We start from the raw sequence: 25,994 nt of genomic DNA on the forward strand, positions 1-25,994 counted from the left end.
AAACCAAAGCCTAACAATTTATAAGCTGGTCTACATAATGAGCGGGTATAGACCCTTTGAAGAAATTGACTTTATTATGGACCCTGAAGAGACAGATTAGACTGAAACCTTTGTGATGTTCTTTTCACTTCTAATTGGTTGGTGTATAGGATTATAATAGTTTATTCACACACCACATAGACTTTCTACCATTTAATCACTTTTCAATTAGGACTTGAGGGATGTACTGGGATAAAGTTGGCTTCAATGATCAGGTTGCTAAAAGTTTTAAAGTTCAAATTGCAATTCTAAATTTTATCAACAACATTGTAATTAAAAAATGATTTAAAACTTTGAAACACAATAGCATATAGATGGAATAACCTACATACTATTATTCCACTAATTATATTTTTATTATTTATGCACTGTAACTCAGCAGAAATATAACCTGTTCACATTGCCATTGGCTCCTTTATGCAACTTATCTTTTTTTCTTATATTAATGGCCTCCTCTATTTTTCATGAACAGCAGTTTAGTCATTTCACATGCTTTGTAAAATCATGTCTAAAAACTTTCAATTCCATTCGAGAGGCAGAAATTTACAATCATCATCAAAGGTAGAACTGTCTTTTTGAAACCTTGTTTATTAATTTATTATTAGCATATATCTGATTCTTAGAGTAGAAGCTGGAGTGTTGCTCTTTCATACTGGAAAATCAACTACGTAATGTGGTACAGTATGTGCAAATGTGTACACTGAAGAATCCTGCAAAATTTTAATCAAAATCCACTTTCAGTTTATTAAATAATTTCTCGAGAGAATCACTGCAGGAGGTATAGCAACCTCATGACCAAATCATGAATGTCTTCAGAATTAGTTCTTATAAAGACAGTTTTGATTATGTTGATCCAGGTAATGCGGCAGGATGGGTAAAGGCGAAGTTTTATTTTTAGTTTCCCCAAATGCTGACTCACTTGACTTAGGAGGGCTTGGGAATACCCAGGAATTATCTTCCAGAGAATTTCTGCCGTAAGAGTTGTGTTCCTGAAAGTTTGTACAGTCATGAGGAATGGGTCGCTCGTTATCTGTCCATGATTGGAGAATTGCTTTCTCTGATAAAACTTTTACATCTCCTGGTAAAGGGGAAGATGTATTACAAAGAGTTTTGCCATTTGGTGAGACAGTAGGGTATCTTTTGTATGTTACAGTGAAATTTGTCAAGTGCAGTTTTGTGCTGTCTTTCCCAAGGTCTTCCACGCATCCCACAGGAGCACAGGCTAAAAAAGAAAGTACAGGCCAAATGTCAGTTGGCATGGCATTTGTGATCATAAAAACATGTAACAATTTATTAATCTGGTTGATTTACAACTGGAAATAAAGTTAACACTCCCCAACAAGTATAATCATTGGGCACTATGACTTAGAACAAATGATCCCAGTTCTACTACTAGATCAGCTCTACTGACGTGGAAGTCACTGCCTGCTCCAGGTATCACTTTTCTCATTTGCAAAATGGACACAGCATAGTAATCCTGTCTCTCTGTATATCACTGAGTTATTAAAAATGAAGAATTTAACATTTTAAAAGAGGTAGAAACTAATAAAGTTAAAATACTGGGTTGACCAAAAAGTCCATTTAGTTTTTTCTGTAAAATAAAAGACACATTTTTCATTTTCACCAGTAACTTTATTGATCTGGATATTTTGAGGATGTCGGCTATCTTCCACTATTGGGTTCTAGTGGGTAAAGGCCAGAGGTGCTGCTAAACTTCTTCCAATGCATAAGAGGGCCCCACAGCAAAGAATTATTTGGCCAAAATGTCAATAGTACCAAGAAACTTTGCAAACCACTTTTGACATGTTTGATCAATCACAGCACCTTCTCCATACACTACACAAGTCTTTTTTTTGCGTTTCAGTTGCGTTTTTACTTTTCTTGAAATAAAAAAGTTGCAGATTTTCTTCCGTCTTCAATATTAAAATGGATGTACAAAAATTCACCAATTTTGATAGTTTCTTTTTTTAAATGCACACCGATATGACAGCTGTCACAATACAGTCTAACAAAATTGTTTTGAATGAAGTTAAAGACAACTAAGCGCTACTAGAACCATTGTACAGAAAACAAACAAACAAACTTTTGGCCAACCCAATACAAAAAAAGATCCTGTTCTTGGCTCTTAAAAGTGTGGCCAGAGGTGGCTTCCAGACTATTTATTTCAGTGGAGGAGACTAAGAAAGCTGTTCTTAAGTTTTAGTAATTTTTTTGTTAAATATCATATTCCTTTACTTATTCAAATATTTTTCCATAGGTGATCCAAAAGTAAATTTTTTTCAGAAAGAATTATATTGTGAATTGGTGAGATACAAATAATATGTATTCAGGCTTTTATGAATAAAACAGTTTAAATACAAGCTACAAAATAACCCTATGTCTTGTGAAACACATATAATGGTAAATGTACATTCTACTATGGCCACAATATAGGTCAAGTAAAAAAAAAAACAACACAACAAAGTGTCTTTAGTACACATGTAATAGCTGAGATAACAGACTGCTCTAAAGCTATTATTTAGCCGCCACCACCAAGATGGTACTATGAGCTTTTTCTCCTCCTATTCAGCCCGGGTAGAAAAGACAAATTTATCCCAAGTTCAAAAAGGATACCAATTTCAACTGAGGCTTGACTCTGTAGTTTTAGAAGAAAGCAATCAAACCACATTATAAAATAAGCTCATTGTCTTTTCTTAGGAGAGACAAGAGCTTGGGAGAATAGAAGTATCATAGTTCAGCCTTTGGACAGGGTGTTATTGTAGGTCACGGAAAAAGGTGATCTAGACTCACTGCTGTCTGCTCCTCAAAGCACTGAGTTCTGTGCTGAGTGAGTGGGGTGGACTTGAGCCTGCCAACGTCTTAGGAAATGTTTTAGAAAACTTATGCTCCAAAGCTCTAAATGTGTATCACTCTCCAGCTCAGAAGGGACACAGGAATGAACCATTTCTAAATATGGAAAGAGCATTTGTCCTATATTATTATTATTTGGAAGTTATATTTATTATATAAATAAAGAGCCACACTGAATACTCACTGCAAAATTACTGTATGAATCCCTTTTAAGAGAAATCTTATTTCTACCATCACTTGTATTACCTTATATGTAACCCTGGCCACTGTAAAACTCAAGGAAAAAAACGAACCAGAAACTAAGTCAATGGCTACCAAAGCGTCATGTTATTTTGTCTGCTTCATAAGGAACTAACTGTAGAAAAATGAAAGGAATTCTGAATTTAACTTTCCTTCCCAATGTGCAAATTTTCCCCCCACTAATGTACACTACTGAGGTAATGTACAATGTGCAAATTTTTCCCCCACTTGCACACTACTGAGAACTATTTATAAAGTACAATTCTTTTATGCACTCTTTAGGGACAATCTGAGGTACAAGTAACAGTTTTAAAGTGGTGATTATTTTTTATAAAGTCATATCTTACTACTTTAAAAAGTAAATTTTAGGGCACTTAAAAATTATACAACTTTTCAGATATACAACTATTATGAAATAAAAGGTATAAATGCACTGATTTTTCTGAGGTATAAAATTAGCTTTAACAAAGTAACCACCACTAGTTAACACAAAATGCAAAATGTTTTGTCAGCCAAGCAGTTAAATATGAAAGGCAAAGCAATGAAAATTTTTGTTTGGCTAAAAGGGATAGTCCCTTTTCTAAATACTCTATCCTTTATGGACAGAAAAATTAACTTTACAAAAAAGAAAATAACCAAATAATGAATCAAAGTTACTTTTTCAAAACAATTTAGAGCTAGGTCTTTGGTGTATTCTGTAATGAAAAATAGTTTTGGGTGTCTTTTCTTTTTTTTAAATATATGAAGTAGTTGTGGTAAAAGGTCAACTAGAGCAAACTTAACACCTCAGCCTTATACACATAAGCAACACTTGGCTGAGAAAAAAAAGCCACAAGGGGAAAAGAATACAGTACTGAAGAAAAAACACATCAGCAACACCTTTATGTGTGAAGTTGACCAGCATGAGACTGAAGCCAAAGCAGAGAATGGGTAGGCTGTGAACATACTATATATACTTTGCCTTATCAAACTCATTTGATGAGATTTTGATAAGAGGATAGCTAGCTGCTCTTCAAGCAGTTTGGCTGGAATCAGTGGTTTCCAGCAAACACTGACTTGCCTTTCTTGATTGCAGTTGGGGTTTTCAGTTTTCTTAGTAGTTCAGCTTGTACTTGAGTCACCAGATGTAGATTAGACATTTCTCTCTTCAGTTCCCAGTATGCATTTTGCATGTTATCGCTGATACACAAGGTTAAAAAAAAAAGTTAATGGTCATTATTCTCTTAATGAAGAGAATAACTTTAAAATAGAAATGATCATATCTGTATTTTTGCTCAAATCAGTTTTGAAATTATGTAAATTAAAACTTCATTAAACAATTGAAAGATATTTAATTATGGCATTATAACAATTAAAAAGACCTTATTCATAACAACATTGACCTAATTTATAGCAATTAAATGAACTATATTAAACAGGTATTATAAAAAGTATTCTAACCAATGAGAGTTTCTATGGTTGTCATCTCAGGATTGAGATTTTATTATACACTATAGTATAGTGGTGTTAATACATTTAATAGTAAGGACTATGTTCTTCATTTGCACCTCTGATCAAGATTAATGTGATATTCATATATGGGTCTTAAATTTGTATTTAACTTACGACTATTCTGTTTTGACATTGTGAATCGAAATGCTGTGTCAATTGCTGAATGTATACCCAAGCCCCATTAAAATGAAATTTAGGTTTCATGTATTCCATTCTTTATGTTTGACTGGGCTGTCTCATATTGTTGGTTCTAAACCAATGTGACATGACAGCACAAGACATGAAGAGCCAGATGATTTCCTGGTAAAGGAAAGGAATCTGGAGAGAGGATTATATGAAACAAATTAAAACTTCACAAATTCCTCTCATTTTTATGATTAAAAGTATTATCTCAATTATCTGAGAAATGTTAGTTACTTTAAATCAAATAAGTTTCATCTTCCATTAAACATTCTTATTTGGATATTCATAATTTTCTTCCTTTTTAGGTTCTTAATTGCTAACTAACTAAATCAAAGTCTTCAACATATATTCTTCTTTTGCTGTACTCGAATACATACAGTATCAGATGTAAGAACAACCAGTACACCAGTGTTCAAACAGCAGCATTGTCTGGCAAAGATATCAGTGTGATTTTAGTAATGATGAAGTCAAATTTGATAGACATGTCACTTCATGCTTTAATTTTTGTCAAACTATGAACCTTTTTTAAAAACTTCAAGGACTAATACTCTTGATATTTAAATCTAATATCCTATTTTAATTACAGAAGCAACAGATACATTGAAAAACAGAATTATTTTGAATTATGTAAGGTTGCATCCATTTTTCTCAAAATACCTCATTGCACTCAGACAGTGATTTCAGTGGAAGTAGCAGAATAAACTTTATCCTGTCTCTGAAAAATATCTACAGGTTTTCGTCTGTTGTAAACATTACTTGTTAACCAGTAATGTATTAAAAATCACAAGGCTTTTTGCAGATTTTTGATACGTGTGAAATAATTACTTCACAAAAGTTAGTTAACCCCCTCTGTTTCACCAGTAAACATCTGAGACGGGTGCTACAATGCATGTTTCACATAGGAACCTATCTTAAGTGTGAAGAGAGCTGTTGGTTCCTTGGTGCAATTCTGGGCATTCGGTATGCTTTCCAGAGTTACTCGTAGAACATGGCAGTGAGTACAAACACTGCACACGTGCTAGAAGTTCATGCAGTCACAGTATGAATAATACTGCATGAAAACAGTGTTTTATTATTGGCGTGAGACGGTAAATCAATACCTGACTTGGAGAAAAGAAAAGCAAATATCCAAGATAGTGTTTATATACCAGAATACCAAACATATTTAATCATTCAAAATAGTAAGCATGTAAAATAAGAGAAATCATAGTTATTAGAAGCAATGTCTAGTAGAGATTTTGCAATTCAAAACAATGAAGACTGCTTATAAATTAGGTTAAACTAACAACTAGGTCATGAAGTCGACATATATCTAGTTTTTTTCTTTTGCCCTTAATGTTACCTTAATTGAAAACTACAGATATAAAAATTAAAACTGTTACTAAGTGTAAGTTCTCCCTCTTGTGGATAGCAAAGTAATGGCAGTTACAACTAATATTAAGTGCTATATAGTCTTCAAGGTGTGTTGAAAATTTATTTTTAATTCTATGTGGTGTCCAATCTTTTGGTGTCTCTGGGCCACACATTAAATACTCAAACACTAACGAAAACTGATGAGCAAAAAAAAGGTTGTAAGTAAATTTATGCTTTTGTGTTGGGCCACATTCATAGCCATCCTGGTAAAACTTCATACCTCTGAATCTTAAATGTAATGAAACCTGTTTATCTACATTCTCAGGAAGGGGTACAGACATGTCCTGCTTACAAAGTGAAAAAAAGCCCAGTTTTCTTTTCTTTAAAGGTAAGATTTTCTTCTTTATTTATTTTTAGAGAGAGGGTTAGGGAGAGAGAAAGAGAGGGAGAGAAACATCAATGTGTGGTTTCCTCTGCGCCTCCCACCAGGGACCTGGCCTGCAACCCAGGCATGTGCCCTGACTAGGAATCAAACTGGCAACCCTTTGCTTCACAGGCCTGTACTCAATCCACTGAGCTACACCAGTGAGAGCAAGTCCAGTTTTCTTAATTGACACTATGCATTTAACTTTTTAATACTGAAATGAATATTCCTTGAATAAGAAAAATCTACTTAACTTAGCTTTTATTTCAGCCACACATATTTTTCTTTAGCTTTTGAAAATTTACTCAACTGTTATATCCCCAGGGGAACTAAAGTGAAAATATGGCATAGCATTAGCCAAGAGCTAGAGACTTAGAAATGTGTATTTTGTCAACTGTGATTTCCCCCTCAAGAGTCTATTTCATACATTTTTGACTCTAAGGCACAGCAAGCAGTCACTTTACATTGTAACCCAATGAAAACAAGTTATGAGAAACTATACTTATCCCCTTATTATGTATATTGCACTCTGGTATGTTCTATAGACACACCTCATTTTATTGTGCTTTGCTTTATTGCACATGATGGATGATACTTTGTTTTTCACAAATTGAAGTAAGACCCTCCACCAGCACCCCCCCCCCCAAAAAAAAACCCCAAAAAACAACTTGCTGAAGACTGAGATGATGGTTAGCATTTTTTAGCAATCACATTTTTAAATTAAGGTATTTACATAGCTATTTTAGTCATATGCTATGGAACACAAGCGTGCTTGAGTACTAATGAGCCAGATAAACTGACAAAGACGACAACTTTGAGAAATAATTTAAATGGACACTGTACTAGACACAATGTTAAAAATAAAAAACGGCAAAACGTCTTTGCTGTAAATTTAGAAGTCAAAAGCAAAATCAAAGTATTGTTAAAATGGCACTTATTCGCAACAGAGACTGTATGTTCCACAAAGCCTAAAACATTTACTGTTTGCCCCTTACTGAAAAAGTCTGCCTATCCCTGGATCTGAAAGAGTGGCTGCATGGTGTTTCCTTATATTGTTTTCCTTAATTGATCGTTTTGATAGGAAAAGGTATGAATTCACATTATTTACTTTACTTTAGGTCAGTAAACTTTGGAAGTCAAATGATCAAACAGTGAAGTCAAATCAGAATTTTATACAGGATGGAAGTATCCAGGCAGAGAGGGGATGCTCACAGAGCAGAAAGAAAAATTATCAGGTAATTTAAGTTATAGTATTTAAGTTACTTAAGTAAAAATGATCTATATTTGAGAAAATGTTTGAAGTAATATATACAAACTCTGATAGCTACTCTTGTCCTTACCCCAGGAGGATAATTCTCTTAAAATTCATGTTATACTAAAGATTACGGCTGTCTAAGTTTACCCTTAAGACAAAAGTTATTACTGTATGTGGAAATCCGTAATTCTTCATGTACAAAATTAGGATTTATTACAAAATACTTCTACACAGCTAACTCCCTAATATCCTATCTCAAATATTACTGAATGCTTAAAAATTCTGTTTAAGGCATCACATTTTGCACCTTTCTACCACTGAAGTTCAAGTCTATTGTTAACTAACAGTTAAATGTGGTCAATATCTTGTGGTCAGAGATTACATGCAGTACCCAAGTAATACCCCTTTGTTTTTAAGGTTAAATCATAACAAATCTAAGTACCTATACAAAGTGGCCTATGGAAGAAGAATGCATAACTTTTGAATACTGAAAAATGTTCATACCTTGAAATGCTTAGTCTTTGGAGATCTCTGTTTTGCAGATTGTCTTCTTGAGATGGATCCTGTCATTTAAAAAAAAAGTTTGAAAGTTGTTACAGTCCACTTACTCTCGGTACAACACTTTGTATTACCAGAGACATGTTTCAGATGGGTAGAATACATCTATAACTGTACAGCATAAACACGGATATTCAATTTTAATGAAATATCTCCAGACCTGTACAAGGTATCTCAAACTCAATTACAATTAAAGTCATTAATGTTTTAATTTTAAAAAGTGGAATTGCTCTCATGTAAAAGAACTTAGAACCTTACAAAATGTATTTCTGAATATATTGATCTTCAGCCAATATTCTAAAAAGGGTAACAAATAACAAAATTAATATTAACTCAAGGTATATCTGAATGAATTCCATGAGAAAATGGAAGTTTTATTGCTATTTCATTTTTATTGTTATTTTTAAAAAGTACCAAAATTTAATAGGTTACTTTTTAAGATCAGCATAAACTTCTTTTCCATATAGATAAATTTATAAAATCTTTATGTATTTTAAGTTTTAGTGGTGTAGATTATAGATAGGACAGAAAGAAACCTATAAAAGACATTAAAAAGTAGACTTAATATGGTTAAGACAACTCCATCACACACTTGTTTGCAATGCATTCTCATTTAAGGATCTATAACAAATAAAAATCACTATCATAGGCACTAATTCAGTTGGCAGAAGTGGCCAATATAAACTGAGAGAACAAAATTTAAAATACTGAAATTTAATTTTAGTATTTCTTATTTACATAATATAAATGTTTTAAAGTGGAACATTAACAGGCTGTGTAAGGACTTTATGAGTATTACGAACTTTGGAGAATAAAATTTTTAAATGCTTTCTATTATAGGAGTTAAAGCATTTTCGGATTTCTGCTTATTCAGAAAATACCAACAAAAAACACTGTAACATTTAAGTTGTATCTTGGGGAGAAGGGAAACTGAACTGGCTCAAGATCAGACAAGGTCCAAAGCACATGACCTTGGACATTTTTCTTTCCAGTTCTCCACAGGAGATAAAGGAATCAGCTCAAGCCTCTTTTAGCTTCTTTGTATCACTGATTAAAAAACATACATTTAAATTAGTGTATACTTAAACACATATGTAGAATGAAAACCTTCATTTTTAAAGACTGGTATTTTTTAAAAATCTGACAGTTGGGGTTGAAATAGTAGTTTTCCAGCTACTGCCTAACAGTTCAGTTAATCTAATGTAAACTAGCATTAAGCACAAAGGAATTGTCTCTGATATTCAAAGACCTGGTTCCTGTCCAGTCATCAGTTTGCCATGTTCTAAAAGGCAGTAATGGATCTGTTTCCCAACCAGTGCCATATGATGTGGGAGTTCCCCATCAATGGGCCCATGGCTACAAAATCTTGGTAAATATCCCTCAAGGTAAACAGGTTCCTATACTAGAGGACGTCTCAGAACCTTCAGTACACTACCGGACATTGTGAATGGGCTGTTACGATGAAACGTACACACCTACACCAACTCCATTTCACTGACCCAGTGTTTCCTACACTTCCTTGGCAGTGCCATGTGTTTTCCTCAAAGCATCAACTGCACCAAGGGCTGGAATGTTGGGTATACAGAAAGTCAAGGGCTGGAATATTGGGTCATAGTTGAACTGACCCTCAAACCTTTACCTCAATAATACCCAACCTAATCAAATGAGTTTACTAAATACTTAAAAGAACAAACCAAAAAACACTGTCCATGTAAGACGCTGTATCACATTTCAGAAGGTGCGCTGTATGTTTCACAGAAAGTACTATCTTAAAAATATTTGTAAATGAATCTATAGCAGATATAAACAAGATTATTAATGTGAACATGAATTTCTCTAGCTTTCATTTGCTTTTTGATTCTGCTGCGGACTCTGACCGGCAACACCTTTGACACACAAATTAAAAGTAGATATCCCACAATGTCAAGATAAGATTTAAACTTGGAACCCTTGATGAATTAAGCATTTCCACTCTTTCTTTTCCTGGTTCATTTTCTTATATTAGTTGTGAGCATTTTAAACTTTAAATCTCACTTCCCCCTGCCAAATAATTTCTATGAAGGTAAGGACCTTTTTTTTAATATTCCCCCCCATTTCACCTTTGACTGTTCAAGTCTTTTGGACTCAATTTCATCAATAGGAAGAGAGAAGTGATTTCTAAACTTTCTTCTACCTTCAAGTCTTCTGAGATTTATGATAGATGAATTAATCTATCTAGGGAAAAAGCAAATTTATCCCCTAGCACCATCTAGTGGAAAAGAGTAACTAAATAGAGCTGAACTATAACTCACATCTACATATATACCCCCAAAAGCACTATTCTGAATTACCCTAATTATGTTTTTTTTAAAAAAAAACATACTTATTGAATGTAGTAGGCTCTGTGCTGCTTCATATATTATTTAATTTAATCTTCGTGAAAAAAACAGGTATTTAATGCTTACAGAACACAAGTTCAGAACAATTAAATAACTCTCTTGATGTTACGTAGTTAGTAAGTAGTACCACAATTACGAGCCAAGTTTTTATGATTCTATGGTACTGCTTCCTTCCCTGTATGGAAATACCCATTATGTATAAAAGCTGTCAAATTATTTCAAGTAGAATGTATATACTAACAATTATAATTCAGAGCTTCAAGGTGTAGATCTTTACTTGCAAGCACATCTTTTTAAGAAAAGGCTCACGGAACTACTGGCAGCTGGGCTTGTGGGAAAGGATGCTGAAAGCATTGGAAAGACTTGTGGTACATAGTCACAGGCTCAGAGCTGGGAAAATCAACTTGAGATGTCAAATCGAAAAAAAACCAACATTTGACTCTAATAGGAGTTGACTGTAATTTTTGTAGCGTTTCCCATTCATCAGGGTTGGGGGCTCCAAAACTTCTTTGTGCATTTCAGAGGAATCCATCTGGTCAAGGACAAGGTAGGGTGCTGTATTACTCTTAACGCCTGGCTCATTCTTAACCAGTGGTCCCCTTTGATAAAGGCTGCACTATCGAGTTGAAAACTGTCAGCTCCATGTATGGGCAGTTGGGATTCAGAGGCATAGTCTTGGCTGGCTGGCTGGCTGGCTGTCAGAAGTGTTGGAAGTAGTTTCTCTTTCAGTTTGTGGCACCCCAGAGGAATCTGGGGTAGGTGACACAGCTCCTCAATGGTGCTGGAATGCTCTGATGGGCAAAGTGGTTGAGCTGAGAAATAATTATTTAACCAGTGTTACCTTAGGTTAACATACATGACTGTATATAATATATAATGGCTATCTGATTCCAGACTACTAAGCTTTTAAATTTCTTGTAATAACCATTTTAAACTTTGCACTTGGTGCTTTGCTCTCACACTTCCTTGCTTCTCTATCACTTCTTTTTATCCTTGGCACTATCTGTCCTGACATCTGAAAACACGTATCCAAGTTTTTTAGAACCCAGTGTAAAGTATTAGTAAATGCCTGGTGAGGACACACAGGCAACCTGTGTCTCAGTGGATGACTTTAAGCTAACCACACTTAAGCAGCTTATCAGGGTTTTTTGGTTTTTGTCCCCAACCGCTTCCCCCACCCCCAATCCAATTCTTGAATCGTCAGCTATTTGTTAAAAATTAAACTTGCCCCCAAAATTAGACTTCTGAATTAGAAGTCTAGTGGACTCTTTAAAGTCTTTTTTAAGAATTCTAAAAATTGTTTCTTGCGGTGCCTAAATTAATCAAATTATTAAGGAAAATAAAATGGGAAATTTAAAACCCAAGTTCTCTTTAAGCCTTACATAAAAACAAGTGACTTAAGGAAACTGAAGGAAAGGGAGTTTGAAATAGCTTTAATAAATTAATAAATAAAGCTTTTAAAAAGTTAGTTTTACAACAAAATTATAGAATTCCAAGATTATTCTAAATGTATATACAGTATGTCAAGTTTTAGCAAAAACTGGATAGAGGTAAATTTATCAGAGAATGTAACAATAAATAGTTACAATCTGTCAGCTCTGATTTAATATCTAGTTAAAAGCCATTCATACAATGCACACAGAATTCTGAATTTCTCGATTTAATAATTCTGCAGTACCGTTTGTTTGGCTTTTTGTAGCTCTATTTTGAGATTGTTACATTCTTCCCTCATCAGTTCTAGTTCTTGTTCCAAACCATGGATCTTCAGGTCACAGCTCAACTTTTCCACCTCCCAGTTTGATGAAGGGGGATTTAAATTCTTTATCACTAGGGGGGGAAAAAAAAAACAAACCGACATTAAAATTTTTATTTCTGTCTTCTACATTACTTGCAATTCTAAAAATGCTCTGCTAGTAAAATACAGATAACAGAAAAACTAATACAAAATATGCAAAATTACTAAGTTTTTAAAAAATAGTAATTATTTAAAAAAATCTATGCTAATGAGATTTTAAAAATCTAGCCATCTTGTTTTAGAATGTATTATTATTCACCCCTATCCTGATTTTCTGTTTAGATTAAAGTGCAAGTTTGTCATTCTGGAACTTCAAAATATATAACACTAAGCTCAAATTATAGACAGACTAATAATCTTTATATAAGCCAAAGTTAAGGCAGTGATAAACATTAAAGTGAGTAAATTCAGTTAATAACTCCAACTGGTCCTTTCAGAGTATAAAGTTTGACACTTAAGCCTAGAACATTAATGTCAAAACAATTGTATTCATAAGTCTTCCACAGTAGACCCTGAATACAACTAGATACTGACTTACCCTGGTTTGGTTCCTTAGTCTACCTAGAAAAAGCCCCAATCAGCTACCACAGGAGATTTCATCTCTATCTGCTATCAAAAGGTCTCTCAGGCCTACTTCTCAGCTTGTTTCATCAGAATGTTCATGTGAATAGGCCAATACTCATATCCCAAAGACCTAACTTTTCACCCCAGCAACTCATCACTCATCTGCACATTTTAATAACCTTCAGAAATTAAAAAAGTAATGGTAACTCCTCTATGACAGTGTGTATTAACAATGGGCAAAAAAGATCAGTGGGAAGGAAAAGCCAGGGCTTATCAGTGAACAAGTGGTTTAGACTAGGACTGGATTCTACCCATTTCTTCACTTATTTCATCACAAACTAGCCCTGAATAAAAACCATTTTATTTTCTCGGAAAAGTGCAATTTATATCTAAGGAAATATTAAAAGGAGTTGACATTTTAGAGAAATCAATGTAAGCCTAAAAATTAAAAAATAAGTTAAAGCCTCAGCATACAGATATAGAAAATTGATCATGGATATATCATACAAAGGCAAAAATATATTCATCCTATTAGTATATTTGTAACAAGTACGTAGCATACCCTGCTGAGTTTCCACCTCTGTCCTTAGCTGGAGGAGTTCTATTTCTTTAGACTGCAGTTGTTCATTCAACACTTTCAAAGATTCAGAGTTGTCTTTGTTCTAGTTAAGAAGGGAAAATGCCAAATTACATTCAATAAAATCTATAGGTTGGTATTATATATTAATTTTCAGGTAGATGTTTAAAAACTGATTCTAGTTTTTTAAAAGCAAAGTGGGAAAATGGACTCAGTTTTTCACTAATCTCCTTTTTTCTTTTTTTAACTTAGAACTTATTCACTGGCTTTTTTTTTTTTTTTTTAGATTTGTTTAAACACTAATAAATTCTACCATGTCATAATTTTTCAATGTAAGTTAGTGGTGTTAGCTGTATTTAAGTCCTAAACATCATTATACAAATAACTTGCGAGTATTATTAAAATTTTCTTTTTGCCTTGAGCCTGTATATTTTCAATTTTTAATTGAGTATTTCTTTTATTTCTAACTTTAACCTCTTAAATGAGAAAACTCATTTGCAATATATAGATATCATTCATTTCAAATCAACTTACCATTTTATCCAATTTGCTCTTTAAATTATCTCTATCAATGCAAACCTCTCGATATGCATGATAGGCCTTATTTACTTGTTCTCGTCCCACTGAACTTGTTTCTTCATCTAATCGAGCTCCTATAAGCTAATGGTGTAAAATTAGAAGAGAAAGCTTCAGAGGGTATTCTACTAAAATAATTAGTCTTCTGATGGCTTCACATCTTTAATCACTGTAATGCAGGAATAAAGCCTGGACTATAATTAACTGAACATTCCACTTCCACACAATCAAGCTTTACTGATTAAGAAAGCAAAAAAGTACAGAATATTTTTAAAAGTAGTCTTTTATGCTTTCACTTACTCATTATTTTATACTTGGCAGTATCTGTTTTATAACATATTAATTTATCATACTAAAACACACTATATCACTCTTTTATAGTTCTTAGGTGTTTTCCAAGCCAGTAGTAGTCAATTTCCATTATCACAAAGGATCAAGTTAAGGTGTTCTTGACTTCTTAAGGAACAGATGGGTTAGTTCATTAAGTCCTATATTATTCCAGAACAGGAATTAAGAGTACTATTGGTCAGAAAGTACAGAAATATTTCCAATGTTAACTCACAATATTCTTCTGAACTTTAAAATACACACAACTATGAGTTCTAAAATGTTACCTTTTCTCACTTATCCCAGTATGTCACAAATTCATTTAATCACCTTTAAAGTAAATTCATATGAATACAAAGAAAATATGATTATTTTTACAATGGAAATCCCTTCTCTTATTCCCCTAAATGAAGTAAACTATGAAGCGCCATCCTTGAATTTTCACAAAAACATAATTCATTTCTTTGGCTGCAACAGAATCCATTTTCTTCCCCCTTTTTTGAAGCTTCTGTTTGTAAAATATGAATATATTGCTCTTTCTGATGAAACAAACTAAGTTAAAACTTTAAAACTCAAAATAAATGGATGAGTGAGGAAGACTTCCCAATACACAAAGCCAAGTAGACCTGATGACTTATAATGAATCAACTACCTTACTTGTATATTCTACATTTAAGTGTCACGCTTCTTCATGAAAAAGGTAATTAGAAGAAATTTATTAGTTAAAAATCATTATTCTTGTTATGTATGTTCAAAAAGCAAAACAGAACATTGAGGTAAATCCTAGTGAAGACATGATTAAAATTAATAGAACAGTGTTCCGGGAGCTTCCACCTTTGATGCTTAATTTCCTTTATTGGTCATACCTTTTACAGATTTTAAAATGCTGAATTAAAAAACATAAAGTTATAAAGGTAAGTCAATCTGAAAAAGAGTTAAGAAAAATGTTTGGTGCATAGTCCCAAGCTGTTAAATCCTATTCTACAAATATTGCCCCATGATATGTGAAAACACAGTATGACGGGTACAATGTCTTAGGTTTTCAGATTAGAAGTGAGTTATCCTTGGAAATTTGGTATAACCATGGAAGACAGGTCAGAAAAATATTTAAAATTTTAAATATTTTGAATTATTCTTTTAGTCATATAATAAAGGTAATGCTTACCTTTTCTTCCAAAAATCTTACTCTTTTCTTTAAGAAAGAGTTCTCTTTCTCTGAATCTTTGAGTCGTTTTTTGATGTCTTCATATGCAGTGACAAGGGCAAAATGTGAAGCGACTGACTCATCTCCTGAATATATTGAGACTGGAGTCACTGCATCTCTCCTGTGGGCTTTTTCATGATTCAGAATGCAGATATCATCTTCTACCAGTGTATCCATGACCACTATTTAAAAGAATAAAAAAAAATACAAGGTCTCATTGAACAAATGAACAGAGAAGAAATATTAGAATCATGTGAATACTGAGGCAACATTTAAAAATTCTTGCTGCTTCTTTTAGCGGCAGCATTAAGTACTGAGTTAAGAGCCCAGGCTCTGAAACCACACTGCCAGGCTCCGAATCCAAGCTCTCCTGCTTCAGTGTCTGCATGCCTTTGGACAAGCTGCTTAAACTCTCTGCCTCAGTTCCCTTATTTATAAAGTGTAAATAATAGCAACTACTTCACAGAGTTTTTAAGATTATTAAATGAGTTCATATCTATAAAGCATGTAAAACCATAATCTAAGCTATTAGTATGTTTTATAGTTATGAAACACCATTTCAACACCATTTTCAATCAAAGAAAAAAATTTTAAATTCTTTATAGTCATGTATTTCTTCCTCATCAACATTTTCACTCTTAGATATAAGCAGCAAGTTTTATAGCTTCCCAAAATATAAATTTTTAAGAATTCTTTGAGTATAATTCATTATAATATATTATTATAGATGTCTTAATGTATACTCCACGATATTCTTTCCATACCAGTAACTGATTATATGTGTTATACATTCACAATAGAAGATAAAGGAATTAATATGAGTGTCCACTATGTTCCATACCATGTTTTACATTCTTTTAATACTACCTTATATAAACTCATCTATACAGTTCTATGAAGTAGGTATCATCTACATTTGGCTGGGATTGGGAGAGTAAAGTAATTTGCCCAAATTAAAGCTGGTAGGACTGTAGCTTTGTGAGGGCAGGGTTTAGGTCTGTTTTTGCTCATCACCATGTCCACAACTCATCATTGTGTGCAAGATGCTCAATAAATATTATTATTATTTAAGCAGTTTAATTTTTTTAATCTTCACTTGAGGATAGGCCCATTGATTTTAGAGAGAGTGGAAGGGAGGGAGAGAAACATCTATCAGCTGCCTGTTGTATGTGCCCCGACTGGGGACAGAACCAAACCTGCAAGCCAGCATGTGCCCTGACCAGGAACCGAACACGTGGCCCTTTGATTTATGGGACAATGCACCAACCAAGCCACACCGGCTAGGGCAAATGCTGATTATTGAGTGAAGAATGGATAGAGTAGGACTGAAAAAGAAACTCTTGAGTCTAAAACCTAAGAGAAACCAGTTACTTCATCAGTCAGTGAACAGTATACTCGCTTGGTACATCTACTTTTGTTGTTAGGTTCAGCATTACTTCCCCATTGAGAGTTACGAGTTACGTTCCTAAACAATACTATGGAAGGTGAAATAGTGGCTGAAACCTTCTAAGGACCTCATGGGAAAGACAGGGAAAGAGCGACAGCAGGCCATAAGAGAACCTAAACAACCTTTCAAAATAAAACACCAAATAGAGCATTCTATTAATGATTCATGAAAAATGTTTTTATTGCTATCCCTTGCTTGAAATATTTGATTGCTTACTAGTATCAGTCACTGTTCTAAAAAGTATTATTGATGAGGAAACTGATGCAGAAGGAAGTTAACTAATTTTCCATATTAACATAGTAAATGTAGAGTTGAGGTATAAACACAGGTCTAGAATCTATGTTTTACTATGCCTGCTTTTCTCCAAAACTTTTGATCTCCTCCCCTGTATCAATAAATGCCTGTAAAGTATGTTTTGCTTTATTTCAGACAACATAAATACTAAGGAAAGGCCTTTTTTTAATGTGTTTTTTTTGGGGGGGGGGGTCTGGCCTCTTATCACTGTATATTTTGGTTTTCTGATTTTGTAACTAAAAGCTTTCAACTGCTTTCAATTAAAGTCAGAGTTCAAAGTATCTAGCAATTTGTTTCCTAAATGGATTATGGGAAAGGTAGGCAAAAGTGTGTATACTACTACAAGTCTGAGTAGGTGAAATCTGCCATTCAATCAATCTTCACTAACTCCTACTCTTAAAGTATAGAGTTTTTCCCAGTATATCAATGATATCCGAAAACAAGAAAGGACTAGGCTACCTATGATATTCCCAAAAGTGGCAGATCCCATAACCATAATTAACTTCCACTGCTTCTGGTACAAGTTGCACTTTCTCCTAATGATGGAAAAAAGATTTAAGTTTTCTTCCTCTAAAGAGGCTTAAGTTTTTCTCTCTTGGGCCAATGCTATACCAAAATAACAGCAAACATCATTCCAATCATGTTGCTGCTAGTTGAAATCCTCTTATTTCCTTTCCAAAGGAAAGCATGGGTTATTCGCACATTGCGCACTGCAAGCATGTACATGTATCTCCATATAAGACTCTTTCACACACATGTAATATCTTAAAAGCAGAACAAGTAAAAGAAGAGTAAATAGCTAGTTAAGTGTAGGATGTAGTCTAGTCTAGGGAGAGGTAAATTGTGCCCATCTTAGATATCTGATTTGTAATATATTAATGGGCAGGATTTATTCAACTGGAATAAGTTTTTTAAAGACAGCTGAGAAACAAGAAATAAGCATAAACTGCTCTCTACAAAGATGTCCTACAGTTTGTGCACTTTAAGGTAAGTGATATTTGAAACAATACAGAGTGCTATAGGGGCGGAGGGATGGAGAGGAAGAGTGGTTTTCAAAGATACCACAAAAGATCAAATGACTCTAAATTAACCCGTAATCTTAAGAGGGTGGTTATTTTCATTATACTTACTGTATTTAAACCTAAACTGTTTGCTAAATTCCAACAGGAGGACCAAGTTCAAAGGTGTGAAAGAGTGTGGGGAGAAAGGATGAAAAAAGGAATAGCACCAAGAGATACAACTAGAAAAACAGAATGGAGACTAACTGAAATGCTTTTTTTTTTTAAATCCTCACCTGAAGGGAGATAGACACACACACACAGACACACACACACAATTGATTTGAGAGAGAGGAAGCAGGGAGAGAGGGGAAGGGAAAAGGAGTGAGAGCAAGAGACATAGATAGACATTGATTGGTTGCCTCCTATAGGCGCCCTGACCAGGAATTGAACCCACACCTTTTTGGTGTATGGGAGGATGTTCCAACCAACTGACCCATCTGACCAGCCCTGAGATGGTTCTTTTTTGATATAGAGATGACTATAGAATTTGGTTCTTACTCTGGGGAATTTAAGACAGATCTGGACATGATACATAAAAAGGTGAAGAATACTTATATAACATTTGTAAAATATATTTACAACCAAATGAATTACTTAGTATTGTCCTAAGTGTTTTACAAATATCCCAGTTAATTTTCATCACAACCCTATGAGGTAGAAAATCTTATTACACTCATTTCACAGATAAGAAAACTGAGACCTGGAAAGGTTATGAAGCTTAGCCAAAACAAGGTAATTACTGAGTTGCCAAAAAGTTCATTTGGTTTTTTCCATAAGATGGCTCTAGCAGCGCTTAGATATCTTAAACTTCAGTGGAAAAAATTTTGTCCCAATGTATTGTGACAGCTGTCATAGCAGCATTCATTTTAAAAAAACTTATCTAAAGTGGTGGATATTTGTGTAGCTATTTTAATACTGAAGATGGAAGATAATACACAACATTTTTGGCATATTATGCTTTATTATTTCCAGAAATGTAAAAACGCAACTCAAATGCAAAAAACGATTTTGCAGTGCATGAGGAAGGCATTGTGATCAAGTGTGTTAAAAGTGGTTTGCAAAGTTTCGTGCTGGAGATTTCTCGAGAGACAATGCTCTACAATCAGACCAATTGCAGTTGATAGCAATTAAATCGAGTCTTCGAGAACAATCAACTTTATACTACGCAGGAGAGAGTCGACATACTCAAAATATCCAAATCAATAAAGTTATTGGTGAAAATGAAAAATGTGTCTTTTACTTAACAGAAAAAACTAAGTGAAATTTTGACCAGCCCAATAATTAAGTAGCACAAGCCCTTGAGTTTCAGAACCTATTAGTATTTTTCCCTCTCTAATGAATCTTTCACACATTTAAGTTCATCAAAAACTAAAAAACTAGGAACCCTAGATGTAGGGAGGTGTACTGCTATAACAATGTCACATTTTACACAGCATGATAACTGGTCATTTTTAGGACAAAATTAGTACACAGACTCTTACATATTTATATCTGTTGCCTATTTTTTTTATAAATCACCATAAAGTTACACATGGTGGTATCTCTCTATAAGAAAACATTATTTGCATAAAAACTTTTTCAAGTTTTATACCATTACACTATATATTTATTCATTCTACATATTATAACCATGACATGGGATGCACTGGGTGGTGGCAGGAAAATTGCTTATCTGTCTTAAAAATTAAAGGATTTGAATCAATAGCTAAATGAAGATATTCATAGGGTGGGAGCCTGAAAAAAGGAGCTTCTGTCCTTAAGTTTGGGGGTGGTGGGCACAATGGCACATGGAAGTGTTCTGCCTAATGAACCTGGAAACTCTCTAAAGCCTCTCCTGTTTGCATTTTTACAGAGGCTTCATTACATAATTGGGATAATTGATTACATCACTTGGCAACTGATTCAACTTCCAGTCCCTCTCCACTAGTTGGAGGTCGGTGGGACTGAAACTTCTAACCCTCTAATCACTTGAGTGGTTCTCTTGGCAAGCAGCCACCATCCTTAGGTGTTGTCCCAAAGTCACCTCATTAACACAGACCTAGTCCTGGTGGAAAGTGGCTTGTTGTAAGTAAGATGTCCATTTCCAGGAATTGAGAATGAGTGCAAATATGGGAGTGGAAAGAAGTAGGTTTACAGTTGAGAGTATGCAAAAGTTTATTCTTATTAATTATATTATTTATCTGTATTAAAGCTGTAGACCTACTTTTGCCCACCCTTGCATTATGACAAAAGATGCTTTCATAGCTATTATCCTTCAGGAAATTCCAAGGGTATAGAGAACTGTGAAGACCAAATATATTTGACAAATATTACTTTGGTTACCTGAATGACCAAATATGTATTTCTTATAAATCACAATAGTGCAATAATAATGGACAAAGAAGGGCACAATTTGCCAGGTCAGGTGAATAGAAAAGAGAACAGTATTTCCTGAGACTAGAGGAGAGACATAAAGGGGGGGAGGGAAAGATTCACACTTCATCAGAATTAAGTCTTCACTACAGTCAACACTGAGAGGGCCCTCAGCTGAGATATGCTACATATGGTGGGGTGTGAGACACTACAAAGCACAGAAACATCTTTGGATACCAGCCTGGTCTTTTTTTTAGGAGTAAACATAATTATCTTCTCATATTTCATCATCATCATATCTACCATTCATTGCTCACTTACCTGCGAGGCACTAGTGCTTCTACACCCATTTTTCCACTTAAGTACTATTATCCTAATTTATAAACAAACTGAGAAAAATTAAATACTTTAATTACAGCTACATAAGTAATCAGTGGCAAAGTAGGGATGTGAACCAGATAAGCTGTTTTCCAAATTTATGCTCTTAATACAACACTATGAAAGGCAATATAACATGGATTCTGACTTTCCCAAAAGTAATCTGGACAAGGCAGAGCTCAGTGGTAGAACGAACCCTGGCCTGAGATTCAGAAATCCAGATCCTAGTTTACAATCTGACACCTTGATTATTTACCTCCCCAGATCTAAATTTTCCCGCCAATAAAACAAGAGGGTTGAAGCACATAACTAAGATGTCACCTTCCTAAATTGTGAAGGCAAAATTTTCATCTGAATATGGAATGACAACCTAAAGAGATAGAAGGGAATTCACATTTCTGCCAGGAACAGTAAAAGATGTATAGTACACACATTACCTCTAGTCCACCCCAAACTTGGCCAGGAAGGTATCATCATACCACAGATTTGCCTACAATCACACTGGCAGTATTCGAGAGGCAGAGTTTAAATCAAGGCCTTTCTTTTTTCTATTCTACATCGCCTCTTGAATCATCTTAGAATTTCCATCATCTTTCTACTTCTGAAGAGCTACAATCTCTTCATACGGTTAGTCAAGACACTACTGAGCAAGAATCAGGTCTTAATGGAAGCACATAGACCAACACTCCTCTTTTTCTACTTTTAATGAAATAATCAGGGGCAGGAATGGCCTAACTAGTTCAAAAAGGGGATCATCAAGTGCCTTTTTTTAAGATACTGTCACTCAATCTATGTACCTCAGCACTCAAACACCCTATAACTCAGTGAGTGCCCCAAAATGTACTTAGCATTACATGCACAGTATGAAAAACTTCATTTTCATTTTCACAATCCTAACAGAGTTACTTCACTACATCAGTTCAGAAATCAGCGTGTATGGCCAGAGAATCCTAAGACTTTTTCAGGGTTAACGTGGATGTAAACTTTATAAAGTTTATAAAGTATATACTAAAAGAGCAGCCTACTTTTCATTCCTTTCATTAAGTAATAGGTCTCAAGGTAACTGAGCACCTATGTACACTACATGTTACTGGCATCAGCACTAAGTACGGTATTCTCTAATAGTGATATAACAAATGTGATCAAGAATATAAATTCCACATTGGCTGTTACTTCATGGATTATGGAAAACTTCATAACATCTTATTAATCACGACAACATTCTGTGTTGGTAATTAATATTTATCAAGTGTTTATAGTATGTCAGGCAATACATTTTGCCTGCAAGCGAAACTGTCTCATTTATTCTTAACAATTCATTAAATCTCCATAAATACCTCTGAGGTAGGCAAACGTTAGAAAGTGGGAGAGCCAAGAATGAAAATCACCCAGCCGACTGCAGAGCTAGCAAACTCTTAAGAACTACGCTTAGGTACCTTGAAGAGTAAACCTTAATACCATTTGAGAGAGAGGAAATTCAGAGATTTCATCTCCTACCCGGTGTCAATTAGGTAGAAAAATCACCATGCAGCTACTGAGTTAAAATGTTCTGACTTAATCCAGTGCATTTCCCATGACGCTATACCGTTTCTTTCATGGTAAGACTTTACACAGGTATACGATTTTCCACCTTACAAACAACAGCGCATTAAAATTTTGTAACCACCCTGAGAGGGATGCACAATTCCTAATTTACAAATGATGCCGTGAGTGCTCACAACAGGTTAGGACAATTAGATATGGCATGCTTAGAGAACTGGTATTTAAATTATGCCACGAAAGCTTGCTCAATCCAATTTAAAATGACAAAAATGGAGAGAGCGTCTTCTACGTTGAAGAGGCAAGGGTCAATTTCAATCCTCCCACGTCACTGTCTTTTATCAGCCTATTTCCCACAACACATCCGGAGCAATTTATGTTTTCATTTGTATCGCAGTTTTCTGAGTATCTTATCCCACTTTTGAGTACTCGAGTTCCCTGTTTGTAGGGACGGGGGTCTTAGCCTACTTTGCACGTAGCAGTCACTACCCAAAAGATCGAAAACCATTCAACACACAAGTTATAGACACAGGAGAGACGGCGAGTAGCTACTGTTAGACCTCGATAGTGGACACGGGGGTGGTGTCCACTGCTCCGATTCCCCGGGCAGGGCCGTCCTAGCCGCGCGCCCCCCTTTCATTTTAGGTATAAATGCAGTCTCAATGAATGAAATAAAACTGAAGGCGCCCCCCCGTAAGTCAGAATACTGAAAGAAAAGGAGAAGGAAAGTGAAGGATGGGCCTGGAACAGCCAGGGTGCGAGGGTGGCAGGGGTACGGGATACCCAGGGGTGGGCCGCTCCCTAGTCAAAGGAGGGGGCCCGGGTTCGTCAGAGAGAATGACGGGTCTCCGGGACAACAGGAGCAGTGGCCGTTGGTCCTGACACTGCCCATGCCCCTAAGCCGGCTCAAGCGAGTCACTCACCCCGAAGACCAGCGAGGTAGGGCCGCCGAGTTTCGATTCCCCTGTGTAGGGAGACCGACCGAAAACAAACCGGGTCGCCAGGGGTCACCACGAGCTTCCGGTTTCCTCGAAGACACAGAGGGTTCTCGAGCGGAGGCAGCCGCTGCGGGTACACCGCGGAGGGATTCCCATTTCTTTGGCTTCGCCTGCACTAGGACCGTCTCGGCCCCACTCTGTTGCCCAGGCCCCGGAGGTTCGGGAAGGAGAGGCAAGCCTGGACTGGAGGGCCCGAGTTGCCGCCCGCAGCAGCCCCGTTACCCAGCAACACGCGCGCGACACTCAGGCCCGCCGGCGCCGGCCTAGTCAGCGCCCGCACAGGCCCGCGGCCGCGTCTCACGTCGCGGGGGGGAATCCTGTTAAGGGCGGTGTTGGGAAGAGCAGCACACAGCCGCAAAGGGGACTGCTGCAGTCCGCGGATCAGACCCGAGGCCGTGCTAGAACACCGGAAGTGAGGCCTGAGGGAGCAGCGGGGCGTGAGCCGCAGCTAGGAAGGGCGGGGCTGGGAGTTGGGAGTAGGTGGGCGTGGCGTACTACGTGTCCCGTGAGTCTTCGCTGCAGGACGGGGCGGGACCGCGGCGACGCGAAGAGTTGGAGGGGGAGCTGGAAGAGTTGGGTAAGAGCGTTATTCGACGATACTGCGGTCGGTCGCTTGGCCTCCATTGGTGTAGGCTAGTGCATCCTTTTCTTTTAGCGTCAAGTTGAGGGTTCCCGAGCGTGTGTGCTGCGCGTTTGCTCCGCTTGGTAGCGCCCTTAGTAGCTTACAGCGCAGTCGCCTCGCGGTTGCTGGGAAGAACTGGGAAACCTGTCACATTGCGCGTGCGTTGAGTAGGGGCGCACGTGGGAAGCCTGTACCGCGTCCCACCTGTTTCCTGGAGGCTGATTCGAACCCTCGGGCGATCATTTGAAACAAACTGAGCTCATTGCAGAACGTCCCGAAGTGATTCCACACACAACTGTTTAAAAAATGTGTCATTTATTGAATTTAGGTCACAGCTTTGGGATTTGGGGATAGTACCAGCTGCTCTGGAACTGCTACCACCATAGGTTTTTCCTAGCTGACATTCCTGAGCTGTGGAGTTCGGAGTAGTTGCCTTTTTATCATATTTGGAAGTCGAAGCCCGACAGAGCCCTCGAGCTTTAGGGCTATTTCTGATTAAAGGAATAACCGAGAAAACGGTTATTACAAGCAGTTTATACTCGTGAGCCGCCCATTGGCAACAGTTACACTCCTGGCCACGCCCTTGCGTAGTGCTTTTGTCCATCGAGGACTTAGATTTATTCTTCTGTTGGCAGGTGTTTTTGCATCGCCTTTTAACTCGTCAGCCCAAGTGTCAACTCATCAAAGGATTGATTCAGCTCTAGGGTTTATTTTAAATTATGTTTTTATTTTTGCTAAGCCTCTCTCTTTGATTTAGAGTTAAATGAAAATTCACAGCTCTTATGAACAAAGACCACTACTTAAAGTTAGTTGGTATGTTTAAAATATTTAAACATCTGTATTATAATCATTTAGAAAGGTTCATTGGCTTCAATTTAGCGGGCTGGGGCAGGGAAGAGAGCAGTGTTTTTAATATCGTGGACAAGAATCAGTCCTCTTTGTTTGCCTCGATAATGCACTATACAAACTTGAAAACAAACCTAGTTAATTCCTGAGGTTCAACCATAGCCAATGACGGGACTGGGAAAAAATTAAAAGCATACTACCAAGCGATGTGTTTTAGCTAGTAGAATATTGAAGAATGTTACCAAAAGCGGTTGAGGTACCCAAAATCATCTGAAATAAAATAATTTGGTATCTGATTCATAGATATAGAAATACTTTCTATTTTGAAAATTTCATAATTAGGAATAATTTGAGACTTGTTGAAAAACATTCATTTTTTTTTACTTTGAGTAAAGGAGAAAATTATTTAGCTGAGTATTTTAAAGTTTTTCTGATGAGTCTTCTTCCCCTCATATTACAAACCCAGGCTGAGCTTTAGGGTAAGGGAACAGATTTAGTGACAGAGATAAAAAGCAGATTAAAAAAATACTACCAAAAGTGAAAAACCTGGTATCTGGGCATACGTGGTCTGTCTTCCTCTCTTCTCCCATACCTCATCACACACACACACACACACACACACAAAGAAGGTTGTGTACTTTGT

General features: G+C 36.0%; 2 protein-coding genes across 4 annotated transcripts in view; one reads left to right on the forward strand and one right to left on the reverse strand.

The window, feature by feature from the left end:
* Positions 1–771: 771 nt before the first annotated feature.
* Positions 772–24,299, reverse strand: AZI2 (5-azacytidine induced 2). Of its 3 annotated transcripts, none has more exons than XM_053929481.2 (8): positions 23,809–24,298; positions 15,776–15,996; positions 14,242–14,367; positions 13,693–13,792; positions 12,450–12,598; positions 8,340–8,398; positions 4,190–4,308; positions 772–1,261 (listed from the first exon to the last, which is right to left on the reverse strand). In XM_053929481.2, exons 2-8 carry the CDS (start codon positions 15,989–15,991, stop codon positions 858–860), a joined length of 1,173 nt encoding a protein of 390 aa, XP_053785456.1. In that variant the 5' UTR covers positions 15,992–15,996; positions 23,809–24,298; the 3' UTR covers positions 772–857. The 3 variants fall into 3 exon arrangements, with proteins under 3 accessions (XP_053785456.1, XP_053785457.1, XP_053785458.1); XM_053929483.2 differs by having other exon boundaries at positions 993–1,261; positions 4,186–4,308; positions 23,809–24,299; XM_053929482.2 differs by lacking the exon at positions 14,242–14,367 and having other exon boundaries at positions 23,809–24,299.
* Positions 23,776–25,994, forward strand: part of ZCWPW2 (zinc finger CW-type and PWWP domain containing 2) — a 96,766-nt gene continuing 94,547 nt past the window's right edge. Inside the window, exons 1-2 of the mRNA XM_053929266.1 lie at positions 23,776–23,853; positions 24,003–24,295. Of these exons, the coding sequence (XP_053785241.1) occupies positions 23,776–23,853; positions 24,003–24,295 (371 nt within the window). The remainder of the gene's footprint in view (positions 23,854–24,002; positions 24,296–25,994) is intronic.

This window comes from Desmodus rotundus, chromosome 8, assembly GCF_022682495.2.
Source record: "Desmodus rotundus isolate HL8 chromosome 8, HLdesRot8A.1, whole genome shotgun sequence".
In the NCBI taxonomy this organism is placed as follows: Eukaryota; Metazoa; Chordata; class Mammalia; order Chiroptera; family Phyllostomidae; genus Desmodus; species Desmodus rotundus.